This window comes from Nycticebus coucang, chromosome 7 (genome assembly GCF_027406575.1).
Source record: "Nycticebus coucang isolate mNycCou1 chromosome 7, mNycCou1.pri, whole genome shotgun sequence".
NCBI classification, from domain to species: domain Eukaryota; kingdom Metazoa; phylum Chordata; class Mammalia; order Primates; family Lorisidae; genus Nycticebus; species Nycticebus coucang.
The window spans coordinates 16,308,650-16,327,904 of NC_069786.1; the positions used below are offsets into that span (position 1 = coordinate 16,308,650).

General features: G+C 50.3%; 1 protein-coding gene across 1 annotated transcript in view; it reads right to left on the minus strand.

Annotated features, from left to right (window-relative positions):
• Positions 1 to 4,440: 4,440 nt before the first annotated feature.
• GLI2 (GLI family zinc finger 2) overlaps positions 4,441 to 19,255 on the minus strand; it is a 244,693-nt gene continuing 229,878 nt past the window's right edge. The window contains exons 10-14 of the mRNA XM_053598127.1: positions 18,865 to 19,014; positions 14,061 to 14,225; positions 12,188 to 12,469; positions 10,389 to 10,725; positions 4,441 to 8,843 (exon numbers count right to left, since the gene is read on the minus strand). Of these exons, the coding sequence (XP_053454102.1) occupies positions 6,391 to 8,843; positions 10,389 to 10,725; positions 12,188 to 12,469; positions 14,061 to 14,225; positions 18,865 to 19,014 (3,387 nt within the window). The 3' untranslated portion in view covers positions 4,441 to 6,390. The remainder of the gene's footprint in view (positions 8,844 to 10,388; positions 10,726 to 12,187; positions 12,470 to 14,060; positions 14,226 to 18,864; positions 19,015 to 19,255) is intronic.

Genomic DNA, 19,255 nt, shown 5'->3' on the forward strand with positions numbered 1-19,255 from the left:
AAGAAATTGTCAGGTGGCTCAGGAACAGCTGATGAGGGCTTAGAATGTTCCTGTGGGCTCACTCATTCATTCATGCAACAAGTTTGAAGGGCCCGAGTGATATTGATCTCTTTTTCAACAGACTACAATACTTACACCCTAAGGAAACATGCCTAATAGTAAGCTTTGTGGAGCCAGGGCAGGCCTGTAGAGTGCATTTTGGAGTTTGAGACCATCAGCTCATCGTGACAGGGCTGCTGTGGCTTCCACTATGAGACTCTGCCCCAAAGCCTGTCTCTGCTCAGCCCCCAGCCTCCTGGTCAGGTTAGGACAAGACTGATGCCTAAAGTGCACCAGCATGCAGACGCCAGACCAGATTCAGGGGCCAGAAATCTTCTGTACAACACTCACTTGGGGGCAGAGCAAGAAAACAGAAGGTGTGGATTTTGGAGGACAGACATTATTTTTCATACATTGCATCTTCCTAGTGAGGGTTCCCCTTTCTCTCTTTTACCCTTCGTCTTTCTTTTTGTTTTCCAGAAAAACATGTGTTTTCTCCCGGGAGAATAATAGTTATAATAGTTAGAGAATATGAATATGAATATGAATCTCTTATAAAGAGAAGAGGCACATCATTCTGAGCATTTCTCTCCTCTTTCTCTCATCCAGCATCCAGTAAAAAAAACAAACCAAAACAAAACAAAACCCCCCAGGATTTCTCAAGGACACCCTTGAAGCTTCTGTACCTTCATCTCTGAGCTCAGAATTCTTGACAGATACCTCTGGATGTGGCCTCTGTTCAAATGCATTCTGAAAAGGCCACTCATCAGATCCAATTTCTGCTCATCTCTCAAAGATTTGTTCACTTCTCTCCCCTCCATAAAGCTTTCTAGAATCACCTGATTTGGAAACAAACTCAGCAGATTTAGTGAAACTGGGAATGGGTTTCCACATGTGGACACTGAGAAGACCAGGTCAATTAGGCAGTGCCCCTGTCCCCTGGGACCCTGCAGCTACCAGGGGACAGAAAGAGGGGTAAAGGTTGATGCTACAAAAAGACTGTGCCCTCAGCTTGGGTGCTGGAGGAGCCAGCTTACTTCTGAGATGCTAGAAAGAGGGGTTCTAGTTATTTTTCTAACTTGCTTGCAACTTTTCTGGGCTTCAACTTATTTGGTTTTCAAACTCTACTCTATGGACTCTTAGAACTAGGTATTTGGTTTTCAAACTCTACTCTATGGACTCTTAGCTGCTTCTAGTTGCCCTCAGGGGTGACCAGGGGAGATGGGAATAAGGGACATGTGTGGGTTCTGGGTCTCCTGCTCCCATCATCAGCCAGATAAATTCCACTTTTAACTGTGCTCTTAAATTCCATTTGAGCAGACGTTTCTGTGACTTCTAAAGTTTGTAAACCACTAAACCAGGTGATCATTCTGGACTCAGAAGGTGTTCCACAAGATGAGTTCTGTGGACAGAACTTGGAAAAGACCGCTGAGCACATCAAACTATCACGTAGTGGGGATGCAGTGAGGTATGCTGGTAAGGGTTCACAAGTCCTCTGGGGGTGTGGAGAGGGGAGCCCTGATTTGTAGTGTTTGCTGATTCCCATGGTGTAAATTCTCCCAACACAGCCAGATTTAAGTTACCAGTGTGAAGTCTCTGAACTCAGAGCTGAGAAGAGACACAGGAGCTGGCATCAGAGGTACAGGGGGCCACTTCTCTTCTCCTCTTCTGGGTTCTGAACCAACACAGACTCAAGAGACAGATGGAAGTTACAATGTTAGTCTTACTGTATTAAGAGGTGAGTCTGTGGATGGGGTAGGTGGGATTACCATTCCCATACCCATCTCCCCTCATTGTATAGGAATGTGCTTCCCACTTCCACTGATCTGGGGCTCAGCTATGTGACTTCCTCCTGTTCCTAGACTAGGGCTGAAGATTCCTCCTGTATTCTTACTTGCCCGTTTGCACTTTTGCCTTCACCACTAAATGTTGGTGCAGTCCTCTGGCCCCAGCACAGGAGGGGCATGGGGCAGGGCCCGGCCTCCTTAGCAAGCCCATCCTAGTTAAGCCCACCTCATCTGACTGGTGGACCCATCAGCTAAAGACATGCTTCTTGGTAATAGGTGTTTTAATTAGGCAGCATTATTAGTCTTCAGTAACTAGTATCTAGAATAAGGGACAGCTGCTCCTAAAATACACAGGATAGGTATGGAACCGGGCAGTGAGGGAATTTAGCAGAGGCTGACAAAATGGCAAGAAAAGTGGAGACCTGTGTTATTTGCAGAGTGACATTTGGCTGCAATAATTTGGGAGAAAAATGTACCTATGAATTAGTGGAGTTGGGCAGGATGGTTTCCAGGTAGGACATTGTAAACGTGAGCTTCTTTGAGCTGCAAATGATAAGGTACTCTGAGTAAGAGATGAGTTCAGAATGGAACGGGCCTGCTTATAAGCAGAACTTAGAAAACAAAATTATTTCTTATCCTTAGTCTTTTCCAGTCAGTAAAAGATCCTTAAATGAAGATTTGGCTGGGAGGTAAAGACCAAACCCAGGGCAGAACCAGTGAAACAGTTCTCAAAGTAGAGACAAAATCAAGGTTGTACACTTGACTGTAATGCCTTTTGTTTTAAAGTCCTTAGAAAGAGTAAGGCAGCACCCACGATATTCTTTTAGCCACCCACGATATTCTTTTAGATATAGGGTGCTTAGGAACCTTCAGGGCACGGCCCATGGCAGCCTGGAGTGGTGGCCTCAGTTAGCAAATGCAGAGGGAGGCTCATCACCAAAGGAGCTGCGGGAGTGGCGTCTGGCACATGGTTGGCCTGGACGCAAACACAGACAGCCCATATGAAGTTCGAGAAAGCACCACATGCAAATGCCCTGGCAGTGTGGGCTAAAAGAGAACTTCAGACTGTTTGAAACATAAAGGACCTGAGACTCCCAACTTCCTACAGGCAGGAAGAGGTCAAAAGGTGTTCTGCTGCCAAGGGCAAATTTTCCAGTGCCCTCCTGTGGGACATTAGCAGTTGTCTCTAGAGGACAGACTGTGGTAGACCGGGTGATTGTTGAGAAACATTCACTCTCCCCCTCAAGTCCATAGCAGTAAACTCCCCCCACTTCATGATGATGGATGTGGCCCTGTGACTTGCATTGGGGACCTGTGTCTGTCTGCCTGCCCTCCTGTGCTTTTGCCACTGGTAGCATTGTGAGCCTGGGAGGAAGGCGAAAGCTATGTGGAGCATGGACAAGCTGTCTGGATTAGCTGACCCAAGCTGACCCAGCTCAGGCAAGTCCAGCCTGGGTCAGCTGACCTATAGGTTCGTGAACTAAATAAATATTTATTGTTTTATGGTGCTGAGGTTTCACATTGTCATGCAGCACAACTGTGGTCACAGCTGATACAGAGGAGGTGGCTCTGCTGAAAGGCCATGATAGGCTCCTTAATACCGCTTGTGTCACCCCATCCAAAATAGCATCGAATCATGTTAGGGCTCTCCCTCCCCACAAAGCAGGGCAGAGCAGGTTCTGGAGACTGAACTGTTGGCGAAGCAGAGAAGAAATGAAGATAAGCTTTGGAAGGACAGCAAAGGGCAGAACCAGGCATGGCCCGTTCCTCTTGTACATGTGTGCGTCAGACAGGCAACTCCTCCTTGGGGAGGAGGGAGGATTGAGCCCCCGAGACTGCCATCTTTCCAACAAAAAACTTGGGCCAGAAAATCGTGGTTCCCCTGCCACATAGTGAAGGCTCTGGGATGCCTGCAGCAAAGAAATCTGCTAAACGCTGTTTTCCTTGGAGGTTCTATCCACTTGGTCTCATCCCATAGAACTAGTTTTGAGCTGAATGCCCTCCAGGCAAAGGTGATGCTCCATGTGGCTTTGATCTCTAGATTATCCAATTTGTGTGCTAAGGCTTTCTCCTGGAGGGGAGGCTGGGCTAGAAGTGTAGACACCTGCCGTGCTGGCCCTCAGAATGAGCCTCCAATACTTTAACTCAGTCCTGGGGCTTCCCTCCCTGCCCCCCAACCTCAGTTCCAAAATCTGTCCCAAACCCAAGCAGAACCTCACACCTCACTCATGGGCTCCCTTGAGGTTTACTGCAATGGCTCGATTGCTGTCAACAGCTGTCAGGTGGCCACCCAAGGGTCTGGGCTCCCTCTCATGGCAGCACCCCATGGGCCCTTTCGCTCACAGCTGGGTGCTGGCCATCCTGGAGTTGCCATCTACCTGCCCAGGATGTCTCCTTCTGCCTGCACCAGAGCCTGGGGGGCTGCTCATCTTCTCAGCTCCACATCCACCCCAAACCAAATGTGCTCCATCAGAAAGAGGAATCTGGTTTGAGTCTATACCCTGCAAATCAACGTAGATGTTCAGACCAGTCACTGGAGGAACAGACAGATATCCACTGTAAAACATCAAACCTTGCCTACCCCCAAGGAGATGATGAACAAACAGCCAATAAATGCCTCAGCATTAAGCATTTCTTGGCTAAGGCAGCATAGTCAATTTTGACACCGTTAAGAAAAAATACTGCCTAATTTCTGTTCAAATGCACCAAATTTACTGCCAGGTTCTCATTAACTACTGTCAAGGGAGAAGCAGACAGACAAGATAAATTATGAAAAAATTACTTTTTTAATGTACAAAAAGACGTATTTACAATTTGAGCATGTCATCTCAATTCATAGCATGTAGAAAAAGCTAAAAATGTTTTGGAAATATAAATTTGGCTGAACGATTCACCTACAGTATATTCAGGGATGGTGTCTTCTGTACAGAATATACACAGGTCGGAAATGGCGAGTGAAATGAATGAACACCACCACAGAGCCACAGACTGTTGGCAGTGTCCCTTGGCTCTGGTTTGAAGTTGGCCTTGTCTCTGAATCTTAACAGAGATTAATGTGCTGAGATGCAGAAGGCCCAGATAATTTCGGCCCTCTCCACAGATTCTACTAGGATAGTCCTTCATTGAAGCCAGGGCCACAGTCAGAATCAAGCTCAGAGTAGTGTCATCGGTTTGGCAAGGACGCCACAAATTCAACGTGAGAAGTTTTGGGATACACGTTTGGGTACTCATGTGTGTGGTGTGGAAGATGCACCAAGTCACCCTACAGTATGTTCAGCAATAATGTCTTCTGAAGCCAGTTCCAAATTCCATTTCTAGGTGGGGCTTGGTCACACCAAACAGGAAAAATTAGTGACAGTCCATCAGAGTCCCAGGGACCAACCCCTTCACCTTTCCACCCTCACCCAGAACACCATGGATGTCATCGTTCTCTGACACATGACCAGGAGGGCAGAGAGAAGGGAATCTAGATAATCCAGAACAGAACGCTGTGGCGTGGCGGAAACTACCAGGCTGCTGCGAGTGGGTGGTGCAGCCTAGAGAGCCTGGGCAGAAGCTGCCTTCAAGCCCTGGAGTTTTCCATGGTAAAGTAGGGGGATAGTGCAGTGGAGAAAAGGGGTTCAGGTAAACATGTGACTTCTTCCTACTGTGAGACCCTCAGGGCAGCCCGAGGCCGGGCCCCAGGTGCACCCTCACCTCTTCATGCCCCATCACCCCCTCCCCCCCCACAGTATCAAAGCAGCCCCGAGGTATATGGAGACAAGTGTTCTTTTCAGGAAGGGCCACATTCTACATGCAAACACTGAACAGGGTCTGGAGAGGCCAGGGCAGCTACTGGATTTGCCCCCAAGTAGTATAATTATTTCTTTACTTTTTCTGGTGATACTTACATACTCTGTTTATTCATATACATTGGATGGGCTGCAGGTCCCAAACGTGGCTTTATGGGGGTAGAGATGCCAGCTCTATCAAACCTGGAATCAGCATGTGCTTCCAAATCACCCAGGTAGAATCTATTTTGTTCCTTCATGGCAAGGGACATTAGAGACCACAAGCATTAAGCTTCATAGAAGAATTCGAACGGGCCAGGAATTCCTTTTCTTTGCAGGCAGAAGAATGATCAGCTCATCTTTTGGAAGCAGTATATCCACTATGCTTTCAGATTCCAACCCACATGTGGCTTCCCTACCCTCTTTCTGCATGTCCTTAGAAAGCTCTTGGCCCACATAATCCCTCATTAGCCCAATGATAGAAGCAAAGAAGCCTGAGTAGCATATTCCCATAAACAAGGAAGGCTGGAAAGCACTGCATGTGTGGGTTTTTCATTCCTTCTTTTCCTTCCCTATTGAGACTTTTTCCTTTTAAGTGTTCTGAAAAATAACCCAAAAGATCAGAGAGCATGCCCATAAACCTTCTCATAAAATCTCTGTCATCTGAACTAGCCATTCGCAAAAATCCCTCAGGCCTATTTAATACTTTTTGGGAAAAAGACAAAACAGGCAAAACCTCCATGCTCTGGATAGTGATGGCCCCTCTGGGTCCGCTTGGCACTGGGGCTTGGGCTTCAGGTCATCATGTTCAGGAACTTGCTTTCCTCAGCCAGGCTGGTGAGCATGGAGCTCATGTCACCCACAGCCATGTTGCTGATGCCTGTGGGGATGGAGGGCAGAGTCAGAGGATTTCTGGGGGTGGTGAGGCGGGAGGAGCTCTGGGAGAGGCTGTGGAGGAGGCTGGGGCTCAGTGTACCCGAGAACAAACTCGAGTGATCACCGTCATCCATGATAGCATCAAAGTCAATCTGGGGGGCCTCCAGGAGCTGGGAGTCCACGGTGCTAGACACCTGATTGACCCCTGGGGACGGCAAGGGCTGGGGCTGGATGCTGTCTGGGCAGGCTTGTGGTTGCAGTGGCTGGGACCGTGTGACCTGGCAGCCTCCGAGGTTCTCCAGGCCTTCATCTTGTTCGTACATGTGGATCTGGCCGTAATAGTAGAGCATGCTGTGGTCCTGGGCCCCACCCATGTCCTGTGGAGGCGGCTGAGATGGCAGTGACACCATGTTGCCCATCACTCCCTTGGGCACAGCTTCTGCTGTTTCCTGGCTGGCTGGCACAGCAGCCATGGCATGGCCAGTGGCCCTGGCATAGGCCAACTGTTGCTGTCCAGCACGCACCCCAGGGTGGCGGCCAGCAGGGTTAGGCTCAAGGGGTGGACGGGGCTGCACTAGGCCAAAGCTTGTTGTAGACACCCCCATTGTGCCCGGCTGGGGCTCCATGAAGCCAGGCTGGTGGGAAGGTAGAAGGCTGGGGCCTTGGCGGTATCCTTCCTGGCTCATGGGAGCTGTCAGGTGATGGCTCTGCTGTGGGTAGCTCTGGACTGGATGAGGTGATGAGCCCCCAGCCAGGGTAGAATTGGGGACCCCAAGTTCCCTAAGACGACTGCCCATCATGATGGTGTTGGAGGCAACTTCTGCATGCTGAGGGTGCCCCAAGTGGCCTGGCTTGGCAGTCATGTTGCTGCAGGATGGGGGAAACTGGTTCAGGGCTCCACTCATGGTGCTGGGGCTCAGCTGGGAGTGGGCTTGCCCATAGCCTGTCTGGGGGCTCATAACGGTGGTCATGTTGGCACACTGGCCACCTGTTGCTGGCTGTCGCAGCTGCTGCATGTAGTTAACCCTGGGTGTGGAGGAGGTGCCGCTCCGGGGCTGAAGGTGTGGCTGGGTTCTGTCCAGGCCCCCAGGGCTCTCCTGAAGGCCTTGTGGACTATAGCCTGGGTACTGGCCAAAGGCTGGCTTTTGCTGCACTGTGGCAAGGTTGCCCTGAGGAAAGAGTGGTGGCTTTGCCTGGCTAGCCAGGGCATCCATGGTGCCAGAGCTCACCTCGTTCCACTGCACAGGCATGTTATCTTTGTTCAGGCTGGAAGGGGGCCCATAGCCCAGCTGGCAGCCTCCAAGCACAGGGGCTGAGGGGCCCAGGTCGGAATCTGTGCCCACCATCCTGCGCTGGCCGGACAGTTTGGGGTTGTCAGAGAAGCTGGTACCTTCTGTGGTGTATACTTGCCCGGCGCTCTCATCCAGAGAGCTGCTGGCATGCGCCTTGATGTACTGTACCACGTCGTCCGGCAGCACCAGGTCATCCTCCTGAAGCTCCAGGTCAGCCTCGGGTCCCACACCGCCTGTTCCGGCTGCCATAGCCTCCATCACCACGTTCTCACTGATGCTGGGCGGCCGGGGTGAATATGCACTGTGGGCCAGGCTGCTATCGGTGCTGGAGTGGTTCTGTAGGCGGAGGCCTCGCCTCTCTACACATGGCGGCAGCAGGCCTGGGTTCACGTTGTGGGCGCTGTGGAAGCGCTGCACCCGCGGAAGAGCCAAGGCGTCCGGCCGCCGCACAGGGTCGCTTGCCCGCCGAGTGCCGCTGCCCAGGGCCTCATGGGGAAAGGCGGGCGCAGCCCCCATTTGGCCGTGGCCATGGCCGTAGACTGGCCCATCACTGCCCCGCCGTGGGCCCTGTGGGCGCGGACAGGCGACAGGCAGCGCGCGCTCGGGCGCATCCAGCAGCGCTAGCCTGGTCCGCAGGCTCATGCGCTCCAGGCCGGGCAGCGGCGTGGGTGGCGGGCCACCAGTGGCTGCCGCGTACTTGGCCCGCAGGCTGTACTGTTGAGCGGGCGTGAGGTTGAGTAGCCCTGGGCCTCCACTGCACTGGCTGGCCTCGCTCGAGCGCCGTGATGCATCAGTGGAGATGGGGTCGTAGGAGTCGGCGGAGCTGGCATTGTGTGGGCGGCCGGCGCCCAGGGGCGAGGCCTCGCTGGAACGGCGGCTGGAGAAGTAGGGGGAGATGCCAGAGGAGCGGCGGCTCACAGTGTAGGCAGAACTGACCGTGCTGGTGGAGCTGTCCCGGCGCTCCTGCAGCTGGCTCAGCATGGTCACCTCGCTGGCAGACAACTCGGACAGTCGTGGGTTGGGCAGCAGCCCTGCTGGGCCGCCACCCCCGTTGCCGCTGAAGTTTTCCAGCATGGAGCCTGAGGAAGAGCAGAGGGGTCAGCAAACCCGAACAAGGGTGCTCAGCTTGCTCTGGCCATGCCAAGGCAGTGTGCTGAGCCTAGAGCCCTAGGGCCAGGCCTGGCACAGAGCAGGTACTAAGTAGATGATTTTTGAATGAAAAAAAGGAGGAAGGAGCAATAAGTAAAGTAGAGGGTGAGGGTGTGGAAGTCAGGAGGTCTGAGAGTTTCAGCTCTGCGCTGCCTGGTTTCCTCAGCTGTAGGTAAGTTGTGCCTCTCCATAGGACTCAGTTACTGAGAGGGGATGGATAGCCAGAAAGGCCCTATATTGTACCTTCCCCATCTATGGGTGTGTGTTGCCAGTTGGATTCTCCTAACGTGGAGTTTAACGAGCAGGCTGGAGGAAGGACAGGCCGCAGGAGTAGGCAGAGAAATGATCCCCAGCTGATCTCAAAGGAAGCTCAGGACCCCCAGTGGCTCTTCAGTGCTGCCCTGATTGGGCTGAGATGGCTGAGCATTTAAGCTCTTGCACTGACCAGTCACTGGATGTGGGTCACCCAGGGATGGGGTAATCTGGGGTGGAGTAGCAGGTTGCAGGGATCTGCAACCTTGGAGATCCCTGTAGGAGGCTAAGAGTTCAAGGCCATCTGCCAACAGTTGGGGCAACAAATCCTCTCTTCAGGGGAGAACAGTTGGATGTCACAATATCCACCATAGTGGGCAGCCTGTAGGCTGAGCCCCTGGTGTACAGCACAATGCCCGCCACAGAGTAAGCACTCAAGACACGTTTGCTGAGGATGTCTTCCATCTCAAAGCCTGGCCAACACCTCTTGAGGCTGAGCACGGTGCCACCTTCTCCATAAAGTCCTCCTTGCTTTACCCTAGCTGGCCACACTTGTCCTTTTCTCTCCATGGCTTTAGCATAAGCTCTGATTTTGGTGCCACCTGGCTTCAGAGTGTGAATCTGGTGGCATAGCCCTCTAACCATATGCTCCTTTGGAACCGGCCTTATACTGCTATCCTTGTAGGGCCTCTGCCATGGTACCCATAGGAAGTGCCTAATAAATAATTGCATGCGGAAGAGGATATGAGTAGGGTCTGCCCATTTTTAGGGGGTTACAAGGATGCAGCATGGTGTAGGTGGAAAAGCATGGGCTTTGGAGCCATACAGGCACAGGCTAAATCTCAGGTCTGCCACTTACCTCTTTGAGCCTCAGTTTTCTTTTCTTTTCTTTCTTTTTTTTTTTTTGCAGTTTTTGGCCAGGGCTGTGTTTGAACCCGCCACCTCCGGTATATGGGGCCAGCACCCTACTCCTTGGCGCCGTCCCGAACCCTCAGTTTTCTTATCTGTACAATGGGCTCGTAAGATCTTTTTGTGGACATCCAGTGGGACAGCACATGGCACTTGGTGGATATGAGCCTAGCTCAGTGGTTCTCAACCTTCCTAATGCTGTGGCCCTTTAATATAGTTTCTGTGGGTCACGACCCACAGGTTGAGAACCGCTGGCCTAGCTGGTGCTGTCTCAGACTCGCCCACCCCCCCATAAGCCCTGGGCCTTTACTCACCACTTCCCGGGAGGGGAGGCAGCTTGGTGTTCCGGGTGTGTGGAGCTGGCCCGGCCCATGAACAGGAATCCTTGAGTGACTTGAGCTTCTCCTTCTTGAGCTGCTCAAACCGGTGCATGGTGGTCATGTGTTTGCGCAGCTGCAAGCCACCAGTGGAGGGGGTAGCCAGGGCTGAGGCATTGGCCCCTGGGGGCGGATCATCCAGCGCCGTCAAGTCTCCCAGGCTCCCGGGCCCCGTCCCCGGCATCTCCACGCCACTGTCATTGTTGGGGGCACTGCCCAGGGGAGAGGGCTCACTGCTGCAGGATGACTGGGCCCCGGGGCTGGACTGACACAGCTGCAGGGGACGAGGTGAGAAGGCATAGAGTTAGAGGATGTTCACACTCTTACCTGGTCTCGCACCCATGCCTGCATGCACACCACACTCTTGCACACCCAGGGGTAGAAAGTAGGAAGCTGCCTCTAGAAAGAACCTGTCTGCCTCACTTGTCTGTTTCCATGATATGGTGACATCTCTTTGCTTCTCTTAACCCCGGTGTCCCCAACTATGAAATGAACCTGAACTGTCTCTGGTGCTCAGCACGCAGAAGGCACCCAGGACAGCATGCAGGAAGGTACGAAAGCATTCCCAGCAACAGTGAGGTTGGTGACACGAGGAACAATAAAAGCCTGCTGACTAGGTGCCTGCTACGAGGCAAGGTGGTCTCAACAGGCCAGAGAAAGGTTGTTGTTAAGGGAAACGATGTCCAGGGAGGGATGTGTGATGCATGATGCGGCTCCTGCCCAAATAGCCACCCCAAAGCAGTCTTCCCTCTCTGGGTTGGGTGGAGTGGGCCAAGGAGCTCATGGCACATGGACACAGGGCAGAATGTCATAGAACTCGGGCTATCTCCACTGTCACCTAGGACCTGAGCCCACATGAAGCTTATCCCAGATGGAGCTCCTCTGGGCTTGCTGCTGGGCCAAATATCCCCAAGTCCCAGACCTTTCCTAGAGAAATTGTCATGCTTCTGCCTATAGGAATACAAGCTTTGTGATGTAGGGACCTTCTAGATCCTGCCCATGGCACCATCCACATTCCTCTACTTGGCTCTCCGGGCCCCCTGCCCTGCAGCCCAGACTTATGCCTGCTCTCTGCTCTGCCCCTCTTCTAGCTTGGTCCCACTGCCCTTGCACCTGCCAGCTCTGTGCCTGCTGTGGGCCCTCACCTATTTCAATGGTCCTGCTGCAGTGCCCTGCCATGTGCCTGTCCAAACCTACTTCCCGGCCCGTGAGCCTGGACTGACAGGTTAGTCTCCACTCAGCAGCACCCCAGCCCACCCACAGCCCCGCCCAGCTCCTCGGCTCACCTCAGTACCGTCTATCCTTAGGGGAGGTAGAGTCAGGAAAAAGAGGTAGAGACAAAGAACAGGTGGTTAGAACCAAAGGAGTACAGGCCCGGGAGCTAAGGACCCACGGAGGGACAGAGGGGTGGGGATCAGCAGCAGTGTGTGGGTGCCTGGAAAGGCAGGGCCACCTGCCTGTGCAGACCGACCATGTGGGGACAGGTGCTCCCATGGCTTACAGCTCTGCACACCTGTGAGCAGGAGCTGGCTCACAGCAGAAGGGGACCTGAATGAGATAGGTGCCATGTGAGGCTAGAGGTGGTCAAGGAAGGAAAACAAGTTGAAGAGAGGAGGACCACTACCATGCCCTTAGAGGGAGGACATGGGCAGAGCCCACAGCTGTCTTTGGGGTTCTAGGCCCTAGTGCAGCTGTGGAACTGCCTTACACCAGCTGGGCTGCCCAGCTCTGCTTACCCCGGAGCTCTCGGTCTTGATGGCTTTGATGTGCAGGCAGTCCTCCACAGCCTGGATGGTGCTGTTGGCCTCAGCACTGTCCTCGGAAGCCCGGCCACCAGGCTCGGTGCTGGCCTCGCTCTCCCCATTCTCCTTGAGCAGTGGTGTGCGGAGGTGCACATCGTTTCGCTGCTTCTTGGTGACATGGGCATCTGGGCCATGGACTGTCTTCACGTGCTTCCGGAGAGAGCTGGGGTCTGTGTACCTCTTGGTGCAGCCCGGGATCTTGCAGATGTAGGGTTTCTGGGATAAGAACCAGAGCCTGTGTTATGGATGGGGTACAGGACAGATTGTGCCTGACACACCTGGTCTCCTGAAGCCATCCCATGTCCCCTGGCAGAGCCTAGTTGTATTTGCAACTAGTGGAGCTCCACCAGTCCCAGGCCCGCAGGAGTTTGTGCCCAGGCCAGTATTGTTTGCTACCTTTCCATACAGGTTAAGTGCATGGCCAAGAGAGCTCCTGCCACAAGAAGCTAGGGACTGCAGGGGGGCACAAGTGCCTCCTGTGAGCACACTGCTACTCCTGGGGCTGTGGGATTTGTAATATCATTAGCAAGTTATGAGTTCATTGTCCCCTGTGAGATAGTGCTAGAACCCCTGGTTTCTCTGAGGAGGAAAGGCAGGCTCAGGGAAGCAAAGAAACCTGCTCAAAGTCATCTAGTAATGGGATGGAAACCCAAGATTTCTGAACCTCAGTCCTGGTCTCACAAAACACACACCCACACACACACATTTACACACGTACACATACCCCCGAACGCCTACACACACACACACATTCCTCAAGGCTGGCTCTTGTCTGTAGAGACTCTGAGGACTTCAAATACCTTTAAAAATTCCTCTAACCTCTTATAAACCGTGGAGCAAAGTCCCTTTGGGCCCAGAATGTGTCCGAGCAGTTAGAAACATGACAGTAATTATGTGGCTCGGTGGGGACTGAGAGGTGAGTGCAGTGCACACCAGGGGTCTGGCCTGACCCCCACCCTCCCTGGGCTCCCTCAGCACCACAGGGGGCTCTGGCTACCTGGGAAACAGAGGCTGCCCGTGCTGAATCTGGGGGGGCTGATGGCCATAGCAGGCCCAGGTGGCCCCAATGTCACTGCCAGCTGTCCAAGCCGCTTGTCGGCAGAGTCTGGCAACTTGTGCCAAGCTTAGACAGCCTTGCTCTACTCCCCCGGGCCACGGGGCAGCTGCTCCACAGTGAGATGTCTGCTTGTGGGTGGCATGGTAATTTATGGGTGTGCGAAGCAGTGTCCCAGGATGTTTTCCCAACCACAGAGGAACCAGCAATCCTGGGCTCCAAAACTGTGGCACAACTGGGTGGTGCCTGTGGCTCAAAGGAGTAGGCCACCGCCCCCATATACTGGAGGTAGCGGTTTCAAACCCGGCCCCAGCTAAAAACTGCAAAACTGTGGCTACCTGGCATTGAGGAAAGTCACTTCATCTCTCTGAGTGTTAGCTTCCTCATCTGTAGGACGGGGTGGCAGGACCCACCTAGCAGCCCTGTTGCCAGATGCTTGTCTAGCAACACAGGGGTTGGAAAATAGAGAGGTCCCTCTCTGTCCTGACAGCAGCTCCCATGGACCCCGTCAAGGCCTCTGAGGAGGGCACTATTGTATTTATTACAGAGACAAGGAGACCAATGCCCCGGAGAGTAAGTACATGATGGGACCTCATAGGGCGTCTTCCCTTTCAGAGGAGAGGCTGTGGCACCAGGGAGACTGGCCCTTCTAGGTCTCTCAGTGGGGAGGGGCAGCCAGGTACCTGGCTATAGCCTACAGATGTCTAGAAGCCATGGGGCATCAGGAAGGCCGTGTGGATATGCCCAGGGTACCTCGTTGGAGTGGGTGCGGTTCTGGTGTTTGGCGCGATCCGAGGCATTGGAGAAGGCCTTGTTGCAGCCCTCATGCTCACACACGTACGGCTTCTCCCCGGTGTGGGACCGCAGGTGCGTCTTCAGGTTCTCCAGGCGAGAGTAGGCCTTTGAGCAGCCCTCAAACTGGCAGGAGGAGGTTCGGTCAGTCAGGGCAGCCCAGGGACTGACCTCAGAGCTAGTCACCTCCTCCCGTGTCCTGACTCTGCTCCACCCACCAGAGCACTCAGATGTATGTGTGTTAACAATAACAGTTACTGGGCGGTGCCTGTGGCTCAAGGAGTAGGGCGCCGGTCCCATATGCCGGAGGTGGTGGGTTCAAACCCAGCCCCGGCCAAAAACCAAAAAAAAAAAAAAAAAAAAAACAGTAACAGTTACTTTTTCTTCCAGAAAACTTAAAAGGGTTGAAAAGTACAAGAGAAAAACGAAAACCCCTGGGTGCCCAGGGACAACCACTGCAGACATCCCATTAAGTCTCGTTCTGGTGACTCTGTACTTCATCCCCATATGTTTTTAAAACTAAACTTGGAAACATATCAAGCATTTATTCCACCTTTTAAAATCACTAGCACATTGTGGGGGATCTTCCTGTATCATTAAATTCCTTTTACTGTTTCCCAGTACCACTTTTGATAAGAATTTTTCTATGTATTAAAATGTGCTGAAAATACAATTCAGAGTCTTTTGAGTCCTTGAGGGAGCCGATCACCCCCACCCTTGCTCTGGCCACACTGGTCTGCTTTCACTTCCTTGATCCCACTAAATTCTTCCCCACCTGAGGCCTCTGTACAAGTGGCCCCCCTCTGGCTGGGTCCTTACCCCACCCCTACGTACCCCAGCCCTTGGCCTGGCTCCCTCTCTCTTAATCTTCAAGGTTATCTCCTCCAAGAGTGTTTTCCTGATATTCTAATCACAACACTCTATCCTTGGTCCTTTATACCCCCAACACAATTTATAATGGTTTTAATTTTGTGATCTGGCTTTCCTACTGGGACTCCAGCTCCATAGAGCGGGGACCTTCTGGGTCTTATTCACTGTTGTCTTCCTAATATTTAATGTTTCAGGATATAAAATCAATGTCCACAAGTCAGTAGCCTTTGTATACACCAATAACAGTCAAGATGAGAAGCTAATTAAGGACACAACTCCCTTCACCATAGTTTCAAAGAAAATGAAATACCTAGGAATATACCTAACGAAGGAGGTAAAGGACCTCTATAAAGAAAACTATGAACTCCTCAGAAAGGAAATAGCAGAGGATATTAACAAATGGAAGAACATACCATGCTCATGGATGGGAAGAATCAACATTGTTAAAATGTCTATACTTCCCAAAGCAATCTACCTATTTAATGCCATTCCTATCAAAGTACCTACATCGTACTTTCAAGATCTGGAAAAAATGATTCTGCGTTTTGTATGGAACCGGAAAAAACCCCGTATAGCTAAGGCAGTTCTTAGTAACAAAAATAAAGCTGGGGGCATCAGCATACCAGATTTTAGTCTGTACTACAAAGCCATAGTGCTCAAGACAGCATGGTACTGGCACAAAAACAGAGACATAGACACTTGGAATCGAATTGAACACCAAGAAATGAAACTAACATCTTACAACCACCTAATCTTCGATAAACCAAACAAGAACTTACCTTGGGGGAAAGACTCCCTATTCAATAAATGGTGTTGGGAGAACTGGATGTCTACATGTAAAAGACTGAAACTGGACCCACACCTTTCCCCACTCACAAAAATTGATTCAAGATGGATAAAGGACTTAAATTTAAGGCATGAAACAATAAAAATCCTCAAAGAAAGCATAGGAAACACACTGGAAGATACTGGCCTGGGGGAAGACTTCATGAAGAAGACCGCCATGGCAATTGCAACAACAACAAAAATAAACAAATGGGACTTCATTAAACTGAAAAGCTTCTGTACAGCTAAGGAGACAATAACCAAAGCAAAGAGACAACCTACACAATGGGAAAGGATATTTGCATATTTTCAATCAGACAAAAGCTTGATAACTAGGATCTATAGAGAACTCAAATTAATCCACATGAAAAAAGCCAACAATCCCATATATCAATGGGCAAGAGACATGAATAGAACTTTCTCTAAAGATGACAGACGAATGGCTAACAAACACATGAAAAAATGTTCATCATCTCTATATATTAGAGAAATGCAAATCAAAACAACCCTGAGATATCATCTAACCCCAGTGAGAATGGGCCACATCACAAAATCTCAAAACTGCAGATGCTGGCGTGGATGTGGAGAGAAGGGAACACTTTTACACTGCTGGTGGGACTGCAAACTAGTACAACCTTTCTGGAAGGAAGTATGGAGAAACCTCAAAGCACTCAACCTAGACCTCCCATTCGATCCTGCAATCCCATCACTGGGCATCTACCCAGAAGGAAAAATATCCTTTTACCATAAGGACACTTGTACTAGACTGTTTATTGCAGCTCAATTTACAATCGCCAAAATGTGGAAACAGCCTAAATGCCCAGCAACCCAGGAATGGATTAACAAGCTGTGGTATATGTATACCATGGAATACTATTCAGCCATTAAAAAAAATGGAGACTTTACATCCTTCGTATTAACCTGGATGGAAGTGGAAGACATTATTCTTAGTAAAGCATCACAAGAATGGAGAAGCATGAATCCTATGTACTCAATCTTGATATGAGGACAATTAATGACAATTAAGGTTATGGGGGGGGAGCAGAAAGAGGGATGGAGGGAGGGGGGTGGGGCCTTAGTGTGTGTCACACTTTATGGGGGCAAGACATGATTGCAAGAGGGACTTTACCTAACAATTGCAATCAGCGTAACTGGCTTATTGTACCCTCAATGAATCCCCAACAATAAAAAAAAAAAAAAAAAAAGGAAAAAAAAAGAAAACATACATCAACACAGGAAAGTGTTCACGAGTGGCTGCCAAATGAAAAATAAAATTACGCCATAATAAAAAAAAATAAACGTGTTATTAGTAGTAAAAAAAAAAAAAACAAACTATTATAGTCTTAGAAGAAAATATATGGGTAAATCTTTGTGACCTTGAATTAGGCTATCGTTTCTTAGGTACAACACTCAAAGCATAAAAGATTGGACTTCATCAAAATTAATATCTTTTTTGCTTTAAAGACAACTTTTGAGAAAATGAAAAGAAAACCCATAGAATGGGAGAAATCATTTGTAAATCCTATCTAATGAGATCTAGTAACTGGATTTACAAAAAACTCTTACAACTTAACCACAAGACGACAAACAAAAGTGGGCAAAAAGTCCGAGGAGCAGTTATCCAAAAAAGATACACAAATGGCCAATAAGCATAAGAAAAGATGTTTAGCATCATTAGTCTCTAGGGAAGTGCTAATCATAAAGTCACAATAAAATACCACTTTACAGCTACAAGCATGTCTAGAATTAGAATAAAAAGGCAGATGACAACAAGCATTGGAGAGGATGTGGAGAAGTAAGTACCCTCGTAAGCTGCTGGTGGAAATGTAAAATGGTGCACGCAGCCTTTCTGGAAAACGGTCCGGCAGATTCTCAATTACCATATGACCTAAGAATTCCCCTCCTTAGTATACACATTCAAGAGAATTGAAAACATATGTCCACAGAAAAACATGACATATGTGTTCAAAGCAGCATTATTCATATCAGTCCCAAAGCAAAAACAACATCAACATCCATCAACCGATGAATGGAAAACCAACATGTGATCTGTCCATACAATGAAATATTATTCAGCCATAAAAAGGGATAAAGTACTGATTCATGCCACAACACAGATGAAACTTGAAAACATGTTAATTGAAAGAAGCCAAACACAAAGGCCACGTACTGAATGATTTAATTTTTATGAAATGTACAGAACAGACAAGTCCATAGGGACAGGAAGCAGATTAGCAGTTGTCCAGAGCCAAAGGGAGGAGAGATTTGGGGGGGACCGCTAATGGGCATGGGGTTTCTTTTTGGGGTGATGAAAATGTTCTGAAGTTAACTGGTGATGATGGTAGTATAACTTTGTGAATACACTAAAAACCTCCTCATTGTACATTTTAAAAATAAGATGAATTTTCTGGTATGTGAAGTCTACCTCAATTTAAAAGGCCCACTTGTCAACAAAGGTGCTACATTTCACTGGATCCTGAACACTGCTGGTTTTAAGACAGCTTAATTTCAGAGACATTAAAATGAAAACAAAATGTATGCCTCTATGGAATACAGTAATTCACAAAAAGGAGTTCTCAGCTGTTTGAGCCACAGCCGCTGAACCACCTCCCCCTTTGAGGGCAGCAATTACTGTGTATTGAAGCCTCACCAATTATGTTCACACATCCTGTTAACTCCATAAAGGAGACCATACAAAAGGTCTCATTTTTGAGCTCATTAAAAAAAAAAAAAGAAAACACTCAACCAAACTGATGTTTAGCCCATCAGTGTTCAGCTGTGAATCACCTAGGATGCTTCCTCTCTGTAGGGTACTATCAAGTGGCCTGCCTGCCCAATGTCTCACAGCCAGTGGGGGGGTCAGCTGTGTCCTAGGGCTCATGGTCACACAGACACACCCATGGACACACCTGCACGTCCACACTGTGGTTACCGAGATGCTCACACCCAGAGCGATTTATTTGAGGTGGGGGACATCACTAGGCGAGGGGCTTCCAGGTCCTAAACAGGCAGAAGGCCAGAAACCCGAGTGTGCCTATCCACTGGCCTGGCCGGGAGGAGGGCGGCTCACCGTGCACTTGTGGGGCTTCTCGCCCGTGTGGCGCCGCATGTGCACCACCAGCATGTACTGAGCCTTGAAGGGCTTCTGCTCCCGCGTGCAGGCCTGCCAGCGGCACACGAACTCCTTCTTCTCCCCGTGGATGTGCTCGTTGTTGATGTGCTGCCGGGATGAACAGCAGAAGAGGGGTGAGCCCGCTGTCTGCCCCACAGAGCCCACCCAGGGTACCCAGGGTACGCAGACCCCGGCCTACCATCAGCAGACCGCTCCCCCCCGACCCCACACACACCCCATTATACACAGACGACTCACGCGACTGCACCCCAGCCTACCGTGAGCACAAACACCCACCCCCTCCCACCCCTAGCTTTGTGCAGAGCACCCGCCATGCTGACTCCACCTA